The 18,260-nt window shown below is 47.1% G+C and overlaps 1 protein-coding gene across 1 annotated transcript in view; it reads right to left on the reverse strand.

The window, feature by feature from the left end:
* Positions 1-3,606: 3,606 nt before the first annotated feature.
* Positions 3,607-18,260, reverse strand: part of pudp (pseudouridine 5'-phosphatase) — a 55,110-nt gene continuing 40,456 nt past the window's right edge. The window contains exon 4 of the mRNA XM_085999660.1: positions 3,607-7,494. Coding sequence (XP_085855786.1) covers positions 7,318-7,494 — 177 coding nt within the window. The 3' untranslated portion in view covers positions 3,607-7,317. The remainder of the gene's footprint in view (positions 7,495-18,260) is intronic.

The following is an 18,260-nucleotide window of genomic DNA, read 5'->3' on the forward strand; positions in this document are numbered from 1 at the left end:
GGAGTTGGTGGTGTTCCCATGAGCCTGCTGCCCTTGTCCTTCTAGGTGGTAGAGGTCGTGGGCTTGGAGTGGAGTCCCCACTTCCATGTCCCCTCCCACCATCATCTCTCTCATGGGCCACCCGCTGGAGAGCACCTTGCTGCACTTCATTGGGGCCATGAGGGCCCACCTCTATACTGACATCCCTCCTACAAAGGACGTCTATGAGCCTCTGGTTTCTCTCCTCCATAGATGCCCATCTCTCCTCCATTGATGCCCATCCCCCCCCATAGATGCCCATCTCTCCTCCATTGATGCCCATCTCTCCTCCATAGATGCCCATCTCTCCTCCATTGATGCCCATCCCCCCATAGATGCCCATCTCTCCTCCATAGATGCCCATCTCTCCTCCATTGATGCCCATCCCCCCCATAGATGCCCATCTCTCCTCCATTGATGCCCATCTCTCCTCCATAGATGCCCATCTCTCCTGCATAGGTGAGCATCTATTTTGAAGAGAAACCATGTTCTCATGCGACTGGCGCTGTGTCTACTCCATGCAGGTGGCCATCCTATCCACGGAGGAAGCTGTAGTTGCCAGTGAGTGCGCCACGGTGTTGCTCATGCTGGAGATGGACTCCTCCATTCTCTGCGCACTCGCAGTCACCGTGGTCGCAAAAACCAGTCAGAGCCTCCTGCGCTTGTTCCTGCAGCTCCAGGATCGCCCTCTTCCTGGATGGCCCCCGAGGCTCAGCGTCTGCATGCAGCTGAGCAGAGCTAGGAGACCCCTGCGCCCTCCGACGAGGAGTCTCCACTGCTGTCAATGGCACCACCATCTGCTGCTGCTCAGCTGTGGTCTGTGAGACACCAAGTGACAACACTACTCTATCTCGTGGCATACCCACTGAGGTGTGCGACTCTGCGCTGGTGCTGGGTTGCCTTGTCTGAGGTGACGCTGCGGCCTCGGAGACTCCTCTGAGGAGTCTTCTTGCTGTTGCTCCTGGACATTGCGGGGGGCTCTTGATGGGCCTGTGGGAGAGTGAAGACATCACTTAGATATACAGGATGTCTACTGCAGACACATACCATTATCCACATGATGAGCATTCATCTTGTCTTGACATCACACCCCATATGAGGCAATGATGAAAGGCGTGCAATTGTTTGGAAATTCATTGTCACCAGCTTCTTCTACTGAGCCCCTCTCTGCATTCCCCACTTCCGGAACGTCCATCACTCCAGCAATCTCCAGTGCTACCTCCTCTGCACTCGTCAGATATGATATGGTTTGTGGAGGCCCTCCTCCCGTTCTTTCCCTCTCCCTCTTATTGTGGGCTATCTTTTCCTGCAAGGAGGGAAAGAGAAGGTTCAGTGAGAGTGATGGTATGAGTGTAAGGAATGGAATGGCATAGAGCCTTACACGGAGAATTTGATGGAGTGGGTTGGCAATATCAAGTTGTCTCCTTTTGTGTTGTTAATTGCTGTCATTACATAACGATGAAACTCAGTGTGAGGGCTGCATAGTCAGATGGTGACCTGATAATGTAGATAGAGTTAGAGGGATGGATGAAGGTAGAGGGGATGTTGGGCTGTGTAGCGTTGTGCAGTAGGGGTGGCAATGTAGAGTGGTGCGAATGTGATGAGACGCACAGCAGCATCAAGGTCATTGTGGGTTAATACTCACTGTTCCTGATCTTACTAGATCATTGAACCTCTTGGGGCACCGTACCCAGGTGCGAACCACCACTGACAGCCCCGTGACCTCCTGTGATATCTGCAGCCACACTGCCTTTGTCTGCTGGGGAGGCCTCTTCCTGCCGTCCGCAGAGAAGAGAACCTCCCTACGTGCTCTCACTCCCTCCACAAGATGATGGAGGGACTCATCTGTGAAGCGAGGTGCTGCTCGTTGGCGCTGCAAGCTCATAGTGCAGAGACTCAAACACTGACAGCACTGACTGCTATCGATTTGTAACTGACACTAACTGGGGCCATGGCCCCTTTAAATAAAGCGGCAATAATCGCGTCATCCGGTGATGTCACCAGACCCGCACCCTTTCAATAGGGCCGGGAAACGTGCAGGGCGGGCCTAACAAGGCCCATTAGGGCAAGATCGATTTATCGACGGGGTCGCCCCCCGCCGCCAACCTCTCCCGCCTTGAAGCCGCTCAGGTAGGCGAAATCGCGGCCTTTGTTTCCAAAGGCTAATGATTTAACCTGAGTGACTCCATGGAATCACAGAATAGTACAGCACAGGAGGCCATTCAGCCCATCCAGTCCGTGCCGGCTCGTTCGAAGAGCAATCCAGTTAGTCCCACTCCCCCGCTCTTTCACCATAGCCCTGCTCTTTTTCTCCTTCAAGTATTTATCCAATTCCCTTTTGAAGGCTCTTATTGAATCTGTTTCCACCGCCCTATCAGGTAGCGCATTCCAAATCCTAACCACTCGTTGTGTAAAAGGAGTTTTTCCTCGCCAAGGCTTCTTCGGCAGCACCTCCCAAACCCGTGACCTCTTCCACCTAGTAGACAGTGATAGTAGATTGGCGGTTAGGATCAGATCAGCCATGATCTTATTGAATGGCGGAGCAGGCTCGAGGGGCCGATTGGCCTACTCCTGCTCCTATTTCTTATGTTCTTATGACAAGAGCAGCAGGCGCATGGGAACACCACCACCTCCAAGTCCCCCATCCAAGTCACACACCATCCTGCCTTGGAAATATATCGGCCGATCCTTCATCGTCGCTGGGTCAAAATCCTGGAACTCCCTCCCTAACAGCACTGTGGGAGCACCTTCACCACACGGACTGCAGCGGCTCAAGAAGGCGGCTCACCACCACCTTCTCAAGGGCGATTAGGGATGGGCAATAAATGCCGGCCTTGCCAGTGACACCCACATCCCATAAAAAAAACAAATAAAAAAAATGGCACCTATGGTCCTTTTGCCAATCATCTTAAATCACACGTCACAAAAAAAAACGTATTGTTGAGACGGCTCCTGTAGCGAAGCCTTTTAAAATGCAAGTGAGACAGCCAGTAAATGTGTGGAGGGAGGACATCTCGATTCCTATTCATGTGATGAGGGTTCTGGGATCCTGCAGAAGACCACGACCGCCACAAGGTCAGCTTTCAGGTTCACAATCAGGAAGAGCGAGCTGGCATCGCAACAAAGAGAAACACAGGTTGATATGAAAGGGCTGCGGTGAAGGAATTCGCCCCCCTTGACCGGAGAAGTCATTGCACGGCATAATTTCATTCCTTCTGTGCGTACCAATTACTGCCTGCTGAATAAATTCACAAGGCGTCCTCGCACTGATGCCCGACTCTTTCTATCTTTATTTTGTTAGTGTACACGGCCTTTCTGCACCTGTGCCCTTAAATACGAGATATATTCCTGTGCTCCTCGAAAGCTAAGCAATCGCAGCTCAAAGCTTCATGCGAAGAGGTGAATTAAGGTCTGCTACCATAAGAATGTTATTCCATTGAGGTACATCGTCAATAAATTGGACTCTTGCTCTATATGGAACTTCACCATGAAGGCATTTTTAACGAGTGAAATCCATTAATAATTTTATTTTCCCCAGGAACTGAAACATAATAGATAAGGCAATCACCATATATTAACAGAAAATGATTAAAACCATAACAAGGAGATTTATTCCCAAAAAGGCAACATTTGCAAACAACAAAGTTATCAGAACATCAAAATTGAAAACCTAAGAAATGGAAAGACATTTCTAACATATCTATAAAAGAGGAACAAGTTCATTTTTAAAATTAAATTCCAAACTCTCTCTCTCACACTCCCAATCTCTCTCTCTCACACTCTCAATCTCTCTCTCTCACACTCCCAATCTCTCTCTCTCTCACACTCCCAATCTCTCTCTCTCTCACTCCCAATCTCTCTCTCTCACACTCCCAATCTCTCTCTCACACTCCCAATCTCTCTCTCTCACACTCCCAATCTCTCTCTCTCACACACTCCCAATCTCTCTCTCTCACACACTCCCAATCTCTCTCTCACACACACTCCCAATCTCTCTCTCACACACTCCCAATCTCTCTCTCTCTCTCTATCTCCCCATTCTCTCTCTCTCACTCCCAATCTCTCTCTCTCTCTATCTCCCCATTCTCTCTCTCTCCCCAGTCTCTCTCTCTCACACACCCAATCTCTCTCTCTCTCACACTCCCAATCTCTCTCTCTCTCACTCCCAATCTCTCTCTCTCACTCCCAATCTCTCTCTCACACACTCCCAATCTCTCTCTCTGACACTCCCAATCTCTCTCTCTCTCACATTCCCAATCTCTCTCTCTCTCACTCCCAGTCTCTCTCTCTCTCACTCCCAATCTCTCTCTCTCACACTCCCAGTCTCTCTCTCACACTCCCAATCTCTCTCTCTCACACTCCCAATCTCTCTCTCTCACTCCCAATCTCTCTCTCTCACACTCCCAATCTCTCTCTCACACTCCCAATCTCTCTCTCTCACACTCCCAATCTCTCTCTCTCTCTCACACTCCCAATCTCTCTCTCTCACACTCCCAATCTCTCTCTCTCTCACTCCCAATCTCTCTCTCTCTCTCACACTCCCAATCTCTCTCTCTCACTCCCAATCTCTCTCTCTCACTCCCAATCTCTCTCTCTCTCACACTCCCAATCTCTCTCTCTCACACTCCCAATCTCTCTCTCTCTCACACTCCCAATCTCTCTCTCTCACGCATTCCCAATCTCTCTCTCTCACACTCCCAATCTCTCTCTCTCACACACTCCCAATCTCTCTCTCTCTCTCACTCCCAATCTCTCTCTCACACTCCCAGTCTCTCTCTCACTCCCAATCTCTCTCTCACTCCCAATCTCTCTCTCACACTCCCAATCTCTCTCTCTCACACTCCCAATCTCTCACACTCCCAATCTCTCTCTCTCTCACACACCCAATCTCTCTCTCTCACACGCCCAGTCTCTCTCTCTCTCTCACACTCCCAATCTCTCTCTCTCTCTCACACTCCCAATCTCTCTCTCACTCCCAATCTCTCTCTCTCTCACTCCCAATCTCTCTCACACTCCCAATCTCTCTCTCTCTCACTCCCAATCTCTCTCACACTCCCAATCTCTCTCTCTCTCACACTCCCAATCTCTCTCTCCTTCCCTCTCTCTCTCTCTCTCTCTCCTTCCCTCTCTCTCTGTCTCTCTCTCTCTCCTTCCCTCTCTTTCTCCTTCCCTCTCTCTCCTTCCGTCTCTCTCTCCTTCCATCTCTCTCTCTTTCCTTCCATCTCTCTCTCTCTCCTTCCCCCTCTCTCTCTCTCTCTCCTTCCCCCCCTCTCTCTCTCTCTCTCCTTCCCTCTCTCTCTCTCCTTCCCTCTCTCTCTCCTTCCCTCTCTCTCATTCCCTCTCTCTCTCTCTCCTTCCCTCTCTCTCTTCCCCCCAGTCGCTCCCTCTCTCTCTTCCAACAACAACATGCCCTCGAGAAAGCCTCGGCACCGCCGGGCTCCCCCAGCTAGTATAGATATATATAGAATGGTCAGCAGTTAACGGCAGATGTGCGTGCAGCTTTGTTTTTTGTTTTGAGTATTTGTGCTCCTCAAGGTGAGGATGTTAGTGCTGGGATTGTAAGTTTCCCATCATCAGGTACAGTGCAGTTAGATGCAGAGTAAAGTTCCGTCTACTCCACTCCAACAGTATGCCTGAATATCCCTAATAAGGCAATTTTACATTTCCAAAACAAGTGGAAATATATTTTCCAGCAGAGTCACAGTCATCTATCCGTGATATCTTGGTTGTTGGAGCATGTGTGGTGTTTTCAATTTAGCAGCACTGGGCAAGGAACTAGTTACTGGCCTCGTGTCTATTGGGAGCCGGAGTGCAATTATACCGAGCCCTGAGTAGTGTTTGAATGCGAAACCCGTCCACACTCAAGAACAGAACCAATGAGGGAGTCGACATGCAGTATATGCCTGCAGTCCATCTCGTGACCATCTGCAGTTTTTGCATAATACATTTTGAGGTAATCTTCGCCCCCACCCTGTGAAAAGCGCAGTGTGGGACACGCCGACAGCACTGGTGGGGGTGGTATCGGGTGGTGACATCAAGGCGGACAGAAAGGAGGGAGCTGTGATGTCACAGCTGTAAAAACAAGTCATTAAAAAAAAATCACAATTTTACCCTCCCTGTGAGGATGCTGCTCCACAACAATTCTGCAGTGTCCTATCTGTCAAAGTGCATCGTAACACATGTCACTGAGGGGGTGGGGGGGGGGGGGGGCAAAAAACAAAAACAATGATAAGACTGTTCTCAATAGTTAAAATGTACATTGTAAAAAATATATAAGAGGAAGTGACTATAAAAATAATATCTGATCTTGGGATTCAGATCACAAGTCTCTCTCTTCAAACTCTGGCCTTGCGGTTTACATTGTCACTTAAAGCCTTTGATTATTATTTCCTACATATTGCTTTCATCCACTGATCAATCTCTGTATCATTTTAGAATGCAGAGATATATCTGTTCTGCGCTGCTCACTATTTGGTCTTTTTGCTTCAGTCTTTCAACACGTACAATAACACACAGAATATTTTTACACTGCAAGAATAATAAATGGGCATTAGCTGGTAGGTAGTGAGGCATAAGGCTCAAGGACTTGACTGAGAACGGTATTGTCAGCTTGATGCAGCTGCAAGGGTGGGTAATAACATAGGGCCTAACGGTGAAGGGCCTCGTAACGCTGGTCTAGTAATGGGATTTTCTTTCCATGGGCAAAAGTACTGGGAAATAAATCCCGCCAATACCAATGACTTTTACAGTGACTGGCAGGTTTATACTGGAATATAATGTAAAGGAGCTGAACTCTGCACCTCGAGTGACATCCCGGTCCTGAATATTCATGGGTCCCAAGAGGCCCAATAGAGACCTATGGCACACTATGAAAGAATGGCGACTCTCCAATTGAGGGGCGCTCCCCTGGTGATCTATCCACTAATCTAAAAACACCTGAAAATAATCACATGGTAATTCTTTTAGATCACAACAGCAGCTCCGATGTTACGACAGGTGTCTCATGGCATTGCAAAAATCAGATCAGCTGCCTCAGTTTTGTTTCAATGCAATGGAAGAAACATAAAACCAGAAGAGGGTAAAGGCCTGGATGCCATTGGAGGTGCAGAGCTCAGCTTCGATTTATTGCTGGCGGTGTGAGGGCTGCACGGGTGCCCCCACTTGCTTTCAAACAGGTTACACAATTGAGAAACGGCAGAATTTAGTGAGCAAGAACCGATGTATTCCTGAATAGTCTTCCTTCATCGCCTACTCGAGAGGGAGGGGGAGTCTTCTGTGCCCGGAGACTGCCTCAGGTCTCTACTCGTAGGCGGGCAAACCAAACAATTCTGGCTTGAAATCCTCCATCGACTTGAGTACCAAGGTGGCTGGCTTTGTAAGTTCTGGGTCCAGGTTCGGATCTGGAATCTGGACGACCTGCATTCCTGCTGCCAATGCAGCTAAAACTCCATTCGGGGAATCTTCAAAGACAAGGCACTAGTGGAAAGAAACAAAGCACTCCTTTGAAAACTGATGGGTGAGACTAGAACTAGGGGGCATAATCTTAGAATAAGGGGCTGCCCTTTCAAAACTGAGATGAGGAGAAACTTCTTCACTCAGAGGGTAGTAAATCTATGGAATTTGCTACCCCAGAGAGCTGTGGAAGCTGCGACATTAAATAAATTCAAAACGGAGATAGACAGTTTCCTAGCTGATAAGGGAATTAGGGGTTACGGGGAGAGGGCAGGGAAGTGGACGTGAGTCTAGGTTCGGATCAGCCATGATCCTACTGAATGGCGGAGCAGGCCCGAGGGGCCGTATGGCCTACTCCTGCTCCTACTTCTTATATTCTTATATTATATTCTTATATTTCTCCTGCTTCCCCCACCGCAGTTTCCCCTTCCCCCCGCCCCCACTCTCCTCCAGACACTAATTCCTGCTGGGTTCTGACTGCACAGTCACTGGTACCCCTCTGGTATCTTGTCCATTGTGTTAGTCTAGACAGTGAAAGTCAGCAGGCTATTTAACCACCAGCTGAACTCTGTCCTAACGCGGCATCTGATAGCATTTAGAAACGGCAAACTTGACAGATTTCTTCCCCTCCCCTCCCCTCTCTAGTTCCAGGGGAGCTGGGGACAGACAATTGTAGTTCCTAAACCACTGCCCTGGCTAGAATCAGCTAACTCGGCGCAGGCCGAGCGCAAGTTTCCACAATGGACGATTACCACACGATCACACAAAGGCGACTTAATGTGCCTCCATTGTGTAATTCTTTTTAAAGTTTCAGGAGAGAAATAAATGCGACGTATGGCTTGCTGTAATGTGACAGAAAAGGAAAGAAACATTTGAGGCAAAGCAGGTTCCTCTGTATTTTTTCAGACATGGCAACCACTTTCTCATCCGTCCATCTTTTAGGGAAAAAGGACATTGATTTAGTGCAGTTTTGATCAAGGAATTAAAAAAACTACTAACAACCGCATTCTGTTTTCTACTCATTTCACGGTAGTCCTTTTGAAATCTTTATAACGAGATTTCTCTTGTAACTTGCTTCCTCTTCCTGGTAACTTTGAAGCATGCCTGCATTCTACTCAGGCTTAGCCTCCATGGCCATGCAACTCTCCCTGGTGTTACAAAATGCAACTCAATTCTGGGTTTTACATCGGCTAATATTTCTGTGGCAGCAACCTCTCCGTATGAACCTTTAATCATGCGCTGGACAGTCCATCTCCATTAACGTCTTCAGTGCTTCCAACAATATCCACGCCAAAGGAAAAGCAGCCCTTGCCAATCGGCTTTGTTGCTGAGCGTCTATCCGCTCCGCTGCCTTAACTCAGACTCTTTAAAAAGCCCTCAAAGTCTGTGGTGAAAGCTCTAAGAGCACAACTGAGATACGGTCCAACTTTTGTGAGTAAGCTTAAAAGCTATACAGAATAGCATTATCGGACCCTTTCAGAAACCCTTTCTATCGAGACATTGCATAGAAATGTACTTGACAAGTTTGCAATGAAAGACCTAATTGACTTCTGTGATGTCACAGAGCTTGTTGTATAGAAGCAACCGATTATTACTCAAGTAATATGCATAAAGGCAGGGCTTAACTAATTCCCTGAAACTAGAGGCAATTAAAACTCTTCATTACCAAAGAAGCCAAGCTAATGACCCGTAATCATTGCGCTGATTTGTTACAGCAAATATATGCGCCAGGCATACTCTTTACGTTTTGCTTTTGACAACACTGAAAGATATCGGTTCCTTGTCGGCATTGAGGTGGCATGCATGCCAAATTCGGGGAAGGGGAGAGGGTCGTCAAGACATTCCACAGCACAAGTAAGGAGTGTGATGGAATACTCTCCACTTGCCTGGATGAGTGCAGCTCCAACAACACTCAAGAAGCTCGACATCATCCAGGACAAAGCAGCCCGCTTGATTGGCACCCCATCCACCACCTTAAACATCCACTCCCTCCACCACCGGCGCACCGTGGCTGCAGTGTGTACCATCTACAAAATGCGCTGCAGCAACTCGCCAAGGCTTCTTCGGCAGCACCTCCCAAACCCGCGACCTCTTCCACCTAGAAGGACAAGGGCAGTAGACGCATAAGAACACCACCACCTCCAAGTTCCCTTCCAAGTCACACACCATCCTGACTTAGAAGTATATCGCCGATCCTTCATCGTCGCTGGGTCAAACTCCTGGAACTCCCTCCCTAACAGCACTGTGGGAGCACCTTCACCACACGGACTGCAGCGGTTCAAGAAGACGGCTCACCACCACCTTCTCAAGGGCAACTAGGGATGGGCAATAAATGCTGGCCTTGCCAGCGATGCCCAGACCCCATAAGCGAATAAAAAAAACACACAGAAAGACTGAAATCATCGATATTATAGAAAGAGAGAGAGAGATATGGAAAAAGGGGAGAAAAATTGTTCAAAGATAGCAACTGAAGGAGCAGCAGTATCAAATATTTCTTATTGCAACAGATCAGAAAATGTAGCAATGGTTTCCCCTCAGCTTTTAACCACTAAAGATAGGGAAAACAAGTCTGTTCATCACTCGCATTCACCCAAGTGTCTGGTGTTACAGATTTCAAAGGGCATTTGTGTGACAAAAATAAAAAAATCTTTCTCCCAGTCACGTCAGGCCCATTAATAATCGCATGACGAGCTATAATGAATTTGGCTGCTCAGAATATTGATCCTGAAGAGTAGAATACTGTGCAAGGACAACCCGCCCCACACGTGCTGCAAACTTGAAGGTTATGCGAGGGCAATGCCAGTTTAATAACGTCCTACAAATGCAAATATGGATTCCATTGAAAGACTGCTCAAGTCAGTTGTGTCAGCCAGTGGCTCAGTGGGTAGCATTCTTGCCTCTGAGTCAGAAGGTTGTGGGTTCAAGTCCCACACCATGGGGACTTGAGCACATAAAGCTAGGCTGACACTCCAGTGCAGTGCTGAGGGAGTGCTGCACTGTCGGAGGTGCCGTCTTTCGGATGAGACGTTAAACCGAGGCCCCGTCTGCTCTCTCAAGGCACTAGGGATGGGCAATAAATGCTGGCCTTGCCAGCGATGCCCAGACCTCATAAGCGAATAAAAAAAACACACAGAAAGATCCCAAGGCACTATTTCGAAGAAGAGCAGGGGGAGTTGTCCTGGGGCCAATATTTATCCCTCAATCAACATCACTAAAACAGATTATCTGGTCATGATCAGATTGCTGTTTGTGGGAGCTTGCTGTGCACGCTTCCTACATTACAACAGTGGCTACACTTCAATATAGTACCTCATTGGCTGTGAAGCGTTTTAGGGCGTCGCGAAAGGCGCTGTAGAAATGCAAATTGTTCTGACTAGTAAGGGCATGAGGGGCGGTGGGAATGGCTGCAGGTGTTTTTTGTGGACTAGCATCTTAGGACCTCAATGGCTAAATCCATTTGATGTGGAAACATAGAAGATAGGAGCAGGAGTAGGCCATTCGGCCCCTCGAGCCTGCTCCGCCATTCAATGCGATCATGGCTGATCATCCAAATTCAGTACCCTGTCCCTGCCTTCTCCCCATATCCCTTGATCCCTTTAGCCTTAAGAAATATATCTAACTCCTTCTTGAATATATTTAATGAATTGGCCTCCACTGCCTTCTGTGGTAGAGAATTCCACAGGTTCACCACTCTCTGGGTGAAGAAATTCCTCATCTCTGTCCTAAATGGCTTACCCCTTATCTTTAGACTGTGACCCCTGGTTCTGGACTCCCCCGCCATCGGGAACATCCTTCCTGCATCTAGTCTGTCTTTCCTGTTAGAATTTTATAAGTTTCGATGAGATCCCCTCTCATTCTTCTAAACTCCAGTGAATATAAGCCCAATCGACCCAATTTCTCCTCATACATCATTCCTGCCATCCCAGGTATCAGTCTGGTGAATCTTCGTTGCACTCCCTCCATGGCAAGAACATCCTTCCTCAGATAAGGCGACCAAAACTGCACACAATACTCAAGGTGTGGTCTCACCAAGGCCCTGTACAACTGCAGCGAGACATCCTTGTTCCTGTACTAAAACCCTCTCGCTACGAAGGCCAACATACCATTTGCCTTCTTAACCGCCTGCTGCACCTGCATGCTTACCTTCAGCGACTGGTGCACAAGGACACCCAGGTCTCGTTGTATTTCCCCTTTTCCCAATCTATTGCCGTTCAGATAATAATCTGTCTTCCTGTTTTTGCCACCAAAGTGGATAACCTCGCATTTATCCACATTATACTGCATCTGCCCAATCACCCAACCTGTCCAAATCATACTGAAGAGCAGGGCAGTTATCCCTCGGTGTCCTGGGGCCAATATTTATCCCTCAATCAACATCACTAAAAACAGATTATCTGGTCATGATCACATTGCTGTTTGTGGGAGATGACTACACTTCAAAAAGTACCTCATTGGCTGTAAAGCGCTGTGTGACGTCCTGAGGTCGTGAAAGGCGCTCTTCAAATGCAAGTCTTTCCTTCGTTGGGGGGGGGGCGGCTTTAAGGTGGAGCGTGCATCGTGCAGGTGGTGGGCGGAGTAATTGCAACGCCTGCCCGATGTCGCTCGCGAGGAGGCCCAAACCATTTTGATGGGTTGGGCTTCATTGGCATGCAAGTGGTGAGCTGCCGGTGCGATCCGAACGCTGATAGGGGGCTTGCCATCCGGGGAGCGGGCAGGGGTGGGAAACCCAGCAGCTCATCTACGGAGCCAAGCTGCCAGAAATCGATTAAAGGAGGAGGGCCAGACCAATCGTGGGGGTGGGAGGGTTGGGGGGGGGGGGTGCGGTTGGGTGGCTGACAAGAAAGTTAACATTTTGGAGGTTTTTTAGCGAGGCACGGGAAGAGCGATGATGCTCAATCCTGCTGCCAAGAAATCCTCACACAATCCTATTTTTTAAGCCTCCCAACACAGTCTCCGGCGGTCCCTTTAAGGGACACCTGTGGTGGTCTCTCTACACCTAGGGCCAGTGGGTGCGTCATGCACTGCGGAGGTGGGGGGGGGGGGGGGGAACCATGCATTCCCAGACTCAAATGACATTGGTGTCCTATCTATGTCACAGGACCCCGATTTGTATGGCCCAACGAGGCTCCTGCCTGTTTCAGGCGGGAGCACTGGTCACCTATATTGAGCCCTGCTGGAAAATGTCAGGGAGTGAGTCTCACATGGGAAGATGGCGGTAAGTGTTGGTTTGCGATTTTGGTCGTACCACTGCCCCTTCCTGCTGGAAGGGCCGCAGAGAGAAGCAAGACTCCCATGATTGAATAGCCCACCAGCACTCACCGTCTAGGATCACTGGTGAGAAATAGCCACTTGGAGGGGAGGTTTACTTCAGCTCTTGTAGCTAGAAACAACGACGACAACAACAACTTGCATTTATATAGCACCTTTAACGTAATGCGAGGATAGCACCCTCGCCTCCGAGTCAGAAGGTTGTGGGTTCAAGTCCCGCTCCAGAGACTTGAGCACAAAATTCCTGGCTGACACTCCCAGTGCAGTGCTGAGGGAGTGCTGCACTGTCGGAGGTGCCGTCTCTCGGATGAGACGATAAACCATCTGCTCTCTCAGGTGGACATAAAAGATCCCACGGCACTGTTTCGAAGAAGAGCAGGGGGAGTTATCCCTGGTGTCCTGGGGCCAATATTTATCCCTCAATCAACATCACTAAATCAGATTATCTGGTCATTATCACATTGCTGTTTGTGGGAGCTTGCTGTGCGCAAATTGGCTGCCACATTACCTGCATTACAGCAGTGACTACACTTCAAAAAGTACTTCATTGGCTGTAAAGCGCTTTGGGATGTCCAGTGGTCGTGAAAGGCGCTATAGAAATGCAAGTCTTTCTTTTTCTTTTTAATGCCGTCACAAGGCACATCACAGGAGTGTTGACACCGAGCTTTGTAAGGAGATATTAAAACGGGTGAAGAGACTGGTTTTAAGGAGTGTCTTAAAGGAAGAGAGAGAGAGGCAGAGAGGTTTAGGGAGGGAATTCCAGAGCAAAGAGAAAACCGGCAAAAAAAAATGTTAGTGGGGAGGAAGGAATCTAAGAAAATAACGTGAGGCACTAAAAAAGATGTACGAACCCATTGCCATTTAAATGTATTAAAACAGCATTCTCTTTTGACAACCGAATTAATGCATTTTCTGGTCAGAAGACAGATACTGTGAGAGAGTGAATAGATATGTTCTATAGCTATTTTTTTTTAAATAAGATTACCGGCAATGTACCTGTCACCTTATGAATTATAAGTATTCGACACCACGTAATCTGCAAAAAGATAATAATTCTATGAATTATTTAACTATAGTTGCACTCTCAGGAAATGTAATCTAGATAAATGCTGCACTATGTTTCTATCTGGTAGCGTTAAGAACTAACATCTTGAGGTGCCAAAGTACAAATAAAAATCCGCTAAATCCAATTTTCCAACTTTAAGTGAGTGAAAATGCATTGTAATAATAAAAGGGCAGGCAAAAATGAAGTGCTTAATGAGAATTTGTCTATTCCACTCCCAGATGGAAAGAGGCAGAAGAATGTGTTTCCGTGAATACCAATCTGTCACAGACACTGCGACTTTGTGAAGTAATGAGAAGGGAACATTTCAAACACAGGGGCTAATGCTGATTTAATCATCTAGAATAATCATTCATTTTAAGAAAGAGGGAGAGACCATGGACTGTGCAAATCACTACACACTCAACTTTGTTTTAAAAGAAAAAGGTTGAGGATCATGTGCCGCCGGGCATGCTCGCGCATTCCTGAATGGCAGGAAAACAGTGAAAGTTTGTGTCACTACCAGATGGTTTTGAAGAGGTCTAAATGTATCTTGACCCACTGCATTATTTGGACAAATATGTTTGTTCACAATTGGCAGAATACGTTGGGTAACATTTTGTTTTATATATTAGTATAAGGGGGAAAAGGGGGGGAATTTTTCACAACACATAAAGAAATACTTGCATTTCTATAGCGCCTTTCACGACCTCAGGACGTCCCAAGCACTTTATAGCCAATTAAAGTACTTTTGAAGTGCAGTCTCTGTTGGAATGTAGGAAACACGGCAGGTAATTTGCACACAGCAAGTTCCCACAAACAGCAATGTGATAATGACCAGATAATCTGTTTTTAGTGACGTTGATTGAGGGCGAAATATTGGCCAGGACACCGGGGAGATCTCCCCTGCTCTTCTTCGAAAGAGTGCCATGGGATCTCTTCCATCCACCTGAGAGGACAGACGTCAGTTTAACGTCTCATCCGAAAGACGGCACCTCCAACAGTGCAGCACTCCCTCAGTACTTCACTAGAATTTTTGTGCTCAAGTCTCTGGAGTGGGACTTGAACCCACAACCTTCTGACTCAGAGACGAGAGTGCTACCCACTGAGCCACTGGCTGACATGGCTCTGCTCCTGTCCTAAATACCCTGCAGAAAGGTACATTTGTCCAGAAGTTGGGCCAATTTCATTATCCATTTCTGTAACTGAACATGAAATAAAGTATATACGTAGAACTAGGGCATGACATGGTAGTGATGTGCTTAAAGAAAATTCAGAGCCCCAATATTATGAGAATGACATAAATGAGCAGATGCCCCAGTCCCACACTGGCAGCTATAGGGCGATGCCATGCCAAATTTTGCAATAGGACCATTCCTCTAATTTGAATAGGCTTTGGGTCCAATGATAAGCTTGCCCAGAAAGTTTGGGCTGTAACACAAAATCCATCAAGGCAGCAGTTCTTAAAAGGGATGCAGCTTGCCGTTGAGGCAGAGGTTGAGGTGGTAGACAAAAAGTGGACTAACTATTCGCAATGGCATTGCAGAGAAATGTGCGGAATACTGCTCCTTTTGATGCTGCAGAAGATGCGCCAAAGGAGGGTGGTCCGATTTGGGGTTGAAGGCCACTCTCCAATATGGAGGGAGGTGGTCGACCAAGTCAGTGTAGGCACTATGGTCCCTTGTACCTGCCTACAAATGAGGAAAATGTTTGCTGGTATCAAGAGTAAAGAGAAGGCAAGTGTGTTCCGCACTTTTACACACTCTTTCATTGTGCCAAAGCCATAATGCAGACTTTTCTTGAAAGTGGAGATGGCAGCAGAGAAACAGCAAACAGCTGCTGAGATGCTCCTCTTCTATGACCACACTGAGAAACTCACTAACAGGATTGCCTTGTTCTCCTAAGAGCATGTACCCAGTGTCTGTTCCCCTTTAGATAATACAGGCACTGTGGACTACTGCACAATGAAAGCATCATGGATATTAGCCACTGATGTGCACAATGATATGTCTGTGGTCAGATAGCATCAGGACAGTAATTGAATGGAAACTCTTTCCATTCATGAAGGCCGTGGAGTTGATATGAAGAGCCTTGATGCTCACATGGGTACCATGTGCAAAGACTTTGCCCTTGAGAAAACCCCGCCGCCCAGCGAAAGCCAGGTCCAGGTCTTGCTGTAGGCTGGCACGGGCTGCTTCCTTATCAGAGAAGTTGTGAATGCAGCTGAACATTGGGGATGTCACCGAACAGGTCCACTCCTGATCTTATGATGGCAGGAAGAGGATTGATGAAACAAACAAAAATGGCTGAACTGAGGACACTGCCTGATATAAAGTCCTGCAGCAACACCCTGGTCTGCAACAGTTGGCCACTGGCAACCATGAAAACAAAGAAAGACTTCCATTTCTCCAGCGTCTTTCATGACCTCAGGATGTTCCAAAGTGCTTTACAGCCAATTAGGTATTTTTGAAGTGTAGTTATCTGTAATGTAGGATATGCAGCTACTAATTTGCACACATTAAGTTCCCACAAACATCAACGTAATAATAAAAAAGCAAAATGCTGCGGATCCAGCATTTTCTGTTTTTATTTCAGCAATGTAATAATGACCAGATAATCTGTTTTACTGATGTCGGTTGAAGGATAAATATTGGCTAGGACTCTTTGAATAGTGAGTGGGCAGACGGTTTAATGTCTCATCTGAAATTCGCCACCTTGGTACCGCGCTGAAATTTCAGCCTAGATTTTGTGCTCAAGTCTCGTGAGTGGGACTTGAACCCACGACTTTCTGGCTCAGAGGCGCGAGTGCTATGCACTGAGTCACGGCTGAAACCAGACCACCTAGCTTTGGGTCAGGTAAGGCTCCAGCCAATGAGAGGGTTTTTCCCTTGACCCCTGCTGACCTCCTGAGTGCCGAACGTGGTTGAATACTGTGGAGAGAGAAACAGAGTTAACGTTTCAGGTTGATGACCTTTCGTCAGAACTGGAAAAAAGCAGGAAATGGAACAGATTTTTAAGCAAGTGTAGTGGCTGGGAAAGGGGGGAGGGGATGAAAGAACAAAAGGGAAGGCCTGTGATAGGATGGAAGGCAGGAGAGGTTGAGAGACATTGAGAGATATTCAAGGCGAGAGGAGATGGTAATGGGACAGGTTAAGATACAAAGGATGGCTCTAGATGGAGTACGAATTGCGCTGGCAGAATGAAAGACAGCTGCCCTGTGGGAGAGAAGATCGTTCGATTAGGCACTTTACAGCCTTCTGGACTCAACATGCAGTTCAACAATTTCAGATCATAACCTCGGCCCCTGTCATATGTATATTTTTTATCCACACTTTTTGTCTGTGTCTTTTGTTCTTCTCCCCCACAGGGCAGCTGTCTTTCATTCTGCCAGCGCAATTTACACTTCATCTAGAGCCATCCTTTGTTCCTTAACCTGTCCCATTACCATCTCCTCTCGCCTTGAATATCTCTCAATGTCTCTCAACCTCTCCTGCCTTCTATCCTATCACAGACCTTCCCTTTTGTTCTTTCCTCCCCTCCCCCCTTTCCCAGCCTCTACACTTGCTTAAAAATCTGTTCCATTTCCAGCTTTTTCCCAGTTCTGATGAAGCGTCTCAGACCTGAAACGTTGACTCGGTTTCTCTCTTCACAGATGCTGCCTGACCTGCTGAGCGTCTCCAGCGTTTTCTGTTTTTATTTCAGATTTCCAGCATCTGCAGTATTTTCTTTTTGTCTTGGTTGAATACTGCCTTGTTGTGGAGGGAAGCTTCTCTCACCTCCTCTGACATTCAGCTTTTTAAAAACAAATGTTTATACAGCAAACAAACTGAATTGCAGAATGCGATCCCAAAACAATAATAAAAATCCTGATATCCAAAGTAATAAAAAATAAATTAACTTGTTTAGTCCTCTTGAAGCAGCTGCCTTGGTCACTGGCTTTTATTAAGGGCTGTTTTTCGGTTGTACATTATTTCTTGTGTTGCCAGATTTTTCTTGGGCCGTTAGTTTTTTTTCAAGCTGTTTGTCAGCTTTACTGAGTTACTGAGTTTTGTAGGTTGGCATGTCTGCTTTTTATGAGTTTAGAAGGTGGAGGGGTAATCCAATAGGGGTATTTAAATGATAAAAGGATTCAATAAGGTAGATACAGAGAAGCTATTTTCTCTGGGGAGACAAGAGGGGATAATTAGAGTGAGGCCACTTAGGAATGAAATCAGAGAGCACATTTTCACACAAAGGGTAGTGTAAATCTGGAACTCTTTCCCCCTGCAAAAAAGGTAGTGGCTGTTAGGTCAATTGAAATGTAAAAGTCTGAGATCAATAGATTTTTTTTAGATAAGGGTATCAAAGGATATGGAGCAAAGGCGGTTAAATGGGGTTGAGGTACAGATCGGCCAACATTTAATTGAATGGTGGGACAGGCTCGAGGGGCTGAATGGCCCACTCCTAATGTTCCTAAAAAGCCTCACTTAAAAATGTGAAA

The sequence above is a fragment of the Somniosus microcephalus genome, chromosome 10 (assembly GCF_052327205.1).
Source record: "Somniosus microcephalus isolate GS21.2 chromosome 10, FLI_Smic_1.0, whole genome shotgun sequence".
In the NCBI taxonomy this organism is placed as follows: domain Eukaryota; kingdom Metazoa; phylum Chordata; class Chondrichthyes; order Squaliformes; family Somniosidae; genus Somniosus; species Somniosus microcephalus.